The sequence below is a fragment of the Clarias gariepinus genome, chromosome 1 (genome assembly GCF_024256425.1).
Source record: "Clarias gariepinus isolate MV-2021 ecotype Netherlands chromosome 1, CGAR_prim_01v2, whole genome shotgun sequence".
Taxonomy (NCBI): Eukaryota; Metazoa; Chordata; class Actinopteri; order Siluriformes; family Clariidae; genus Clarias; species Clarias gariepinus.
Genome location: NC_071100.1, coordinates 47,680,089 through 47,683,086, shown reverse-complemented (window position 1 = coordinate 47,683,086; position 2,998 = coordinate 47,680,089). Strand labels below are relative to the sequence as shown.

The following is a 2,998-nucleotide window of genomic DNA, read 5'->3' as shown; positions in this document are numbered from 1 at the left end:
CTGTTTTCCACATTTCTGCAATTGATCACACTACAGTATGGTTTTCTTTTAGGATTAACAGGTTTGTGGAAGTTCTGTATGGTGCGTTATGAAACTGTGCTTTAAGTTAACCCTACATAATAATCTACTAAGTAGTATAGTTTATAAATACTAAATTCACAAATAAATCTTGCATAATTCCAACTCAAATAATAAATAGCACTTAATGCCTAAATATAATGTTCAGATAGTACACCCATGGCTTAATCCGATACTGTGCAGTAAACTAATAAAAACAGTCATGTGTAAAATTTTGCGCACCCTTTTTAGAGCTTTTGTTGTAAAACCTAATAAAATTCTCTCATCATAGAAAACAAGTTCCCAGATAACCAAAAACATAACATTTTTTACCATGCCATCAAAAGTAAAGTAAAAAAAAGCATGTGGGCAATACAGAGCTGTTCATAAGCAAATGCCCAAAAGCTTCAATGAACTGGACCAATATTATAAATAAAACAAACCAAAAAGTGACATATTGTCATACCAGAAATTATCACTTCAGGTTAATGCTGCTAAAGGTGGATCTACAAGCTATTGATTTAGGGATCACTTAGTATTGCCAACATGATTTTTGTTTCTTTTTGGCATCATTTTTGTCACAATGAAAAAAAGTTATGTTGTTTGTTTAAGGTTTCATTGACTAATATTTAGACAAACTTTCTAACAAAAGGTGATTTATTGGGTGAAAAGCTTAAAAGTGAGCACACTATTAAATAATGGAAAGTATAGTAGAGTGGTAGCATTGTGCTACGGGTCTGCTTCTCTTCATTTCGGACTCGGGCTGTAGTCAGGATGGAGGAAATACTGGTTATCTCTGAATATTAAACTATTTTGAAACAAAATCTGTTTACAAAGAAACAGGTTTTGAGAGGGAAAATGTTTTGATAGTTTTGCAATTGCCCATTCAGTGTGCAGATCTAAATCTTAGCAAAATCTGTGCTTTGTGCACATTATATGCCCTAACAACCCAGTTCTGGTGAGTTTTTCCAAGGATGAGTAAAATAAAATTGCCAAATCGAGTTGGTGAACTTTTAACAAAAAACATTTAGCACTGTATTACAAACAAATGTACTGTATTAGTTTATGGTTTTGCATACTTATGTAAACAGGTTACTGTAAATGTATTAAAATGTGTCTTGTTTATTGATTGCATTTTGTAAGTACTATATTGTTTCTTTCTTTTTCAAATGATTTCCACCAAAGCTCAACAAACTCTAACTACAACGACAGCAACATCTGGTAACTATTTTATCTTATTATTGTTTTATATATTTTATATGAAATCAAACTTACATAAAGTAAATGTTCTTAAATAATGTGGTTTGCACATTTCACAGAAATGACATCTACAACTTTGACAAGACCTGCAACCATGGGAAGCTCTACAACACCTCTAATCACATTGAGCCCTACGACCATGACAAGCCCTATAAGTGTGACAACTGCAGGCACAACAATCCCAACAACACCTACAAGTGCAGGCTCCACAAGCCCAACAACACCTCCAAGCCCAAGCCCCACAACACCTACAACCACAACACCACCCACAACCCCAAGCCCCACAACACCTACAACCACAACACCACCCACAACCCCAAGCCCCACAACACCTACAACCACAACACCACCCACAACCCCAAGCCCCACAACACCTACAACCACAACACCACCCACAACCCCAAGCCCCACAACACCTACAACCACAACACCACCCACAACCCCAAGCCCCACAACACCTACAACCACAACACCACCCACAACCCCAAGCCCCACAACACCTACAACCACAACACCACCCACAACCCCAAGCCCCACAACACCTACAACCACAACACCACCCACAACACCTACAACCACAACACCACCCACAACCCCAAGCCCCACAACACCTACAACCACAACACCACCCACAACCCCAAGCCCCACAACACCTACAACCACAACACCACCCACAACCCCAAGCCCCACAACACCTACAACCACAACACCACCAACAAGCCCAAGCCCCACAACACCACCCACAAGCACATTCCCCACAACACCACCCACAAGCACATTCTCCACAACCACAACAACACCCACAAGCACAAGCCCCACAACAACACCCACAAGCACAAGCCCCACAACAACACCCACAAGCACAAGCCCCACAACAACACCCACAAGCACAAGCCCCACAACAACACCCACAAGCACATTCTCCACAACCACAACAACACCCACAAGCACAAGCCCCACAACAACACCCACAAGCACAAGCCCCACAACAACACCCACAAGCACAAGCCCCACAACAACACCCACAAGCACATTCACCACAACCACAACAACACCCACAAGCACAAGCCCCACAACACCCACAACAACAAGCCCCACAACACCCACAACAACACCCACAACAACAAGCCCCACAACACCCACAACAACACCCACAAGCACAAGCCCCACAACACCCACAACAAGACCCACAAGCACAAGCCCCACAACACCCACAAGCACAAGCCTCACAACACCCACAAGCACAAGCCCCACAACACCCACAAGCACATTGACCACAACCACAACAACACACACAAGCACAAGCCCCACAACAACACCCACAAGCTTCATAAGCAGAACAGGATTTACAAGCACAACAAGCTCTACATTCTCAACTACAAGCACAGCACCTACAAGCACAGGACCTACAAACACAACTACAAGTGCAACACCTACAAGTACGACAAGCCCTACAACCACAACAATAACTACAGATCTGGCCTTTAAAAACGCACGTTTTCGAAAAAGGGATCCCACGTGAAAATGCCCTTTATTACCTGTAGGGGGAAGTCGTGTTTCAGTCTAAAGTATTGTGTGTCTACTGAAGCCGAAATGTGTTATGTCTCTTAGGCGCCCATTGACAGCAAACGACAGAGCTCATAAACGTGTCAAGCTCAAACTGATATGTATTTATTCTTCA

The 2,998-nt window shown here is 42.3% G+C and overlaps 1 protein-coding gene across 1 annotated transcript; it reads left to right on the top strand.

Moving 5' to 3' along the window:
• Positions 1-1,341: 1,341 nt before the first annotated feature.
• Positions 1,342-2,651, top strand: LOC128521699 (histidine-rich glycoprotein-like). Its single transcript, XM_053495556.1, has 3 exons — positions 1,342-2,474; positions 2,560-2,582; positions 2,644-2,651. Exons 1-3 carry the CDS (start codon positions 1,342-1,344, stop codon positions 2,649-2,651), a joined length of 1,164 nt encoding a protein of 387 aa, XP_053351531.1.
• Positions 2,652-2,998: the final 347 nt, after the last annotated feature.

Coding starts and splice junctions, on each gene's coding strand:
- LOC128521699 (XM_053495556.1), top strand. CDS start 1,342: ATGTTCTTAAATAATGTGGTTTGCACATTTCACAGAAATGACATCTAC. Junction 2,475..2,559: donor ACCCACAACAACACCCACAA/GCACAAGCCCCA, acceptor AACACCCACAAG/CACAAGCCCCACAACACCCA.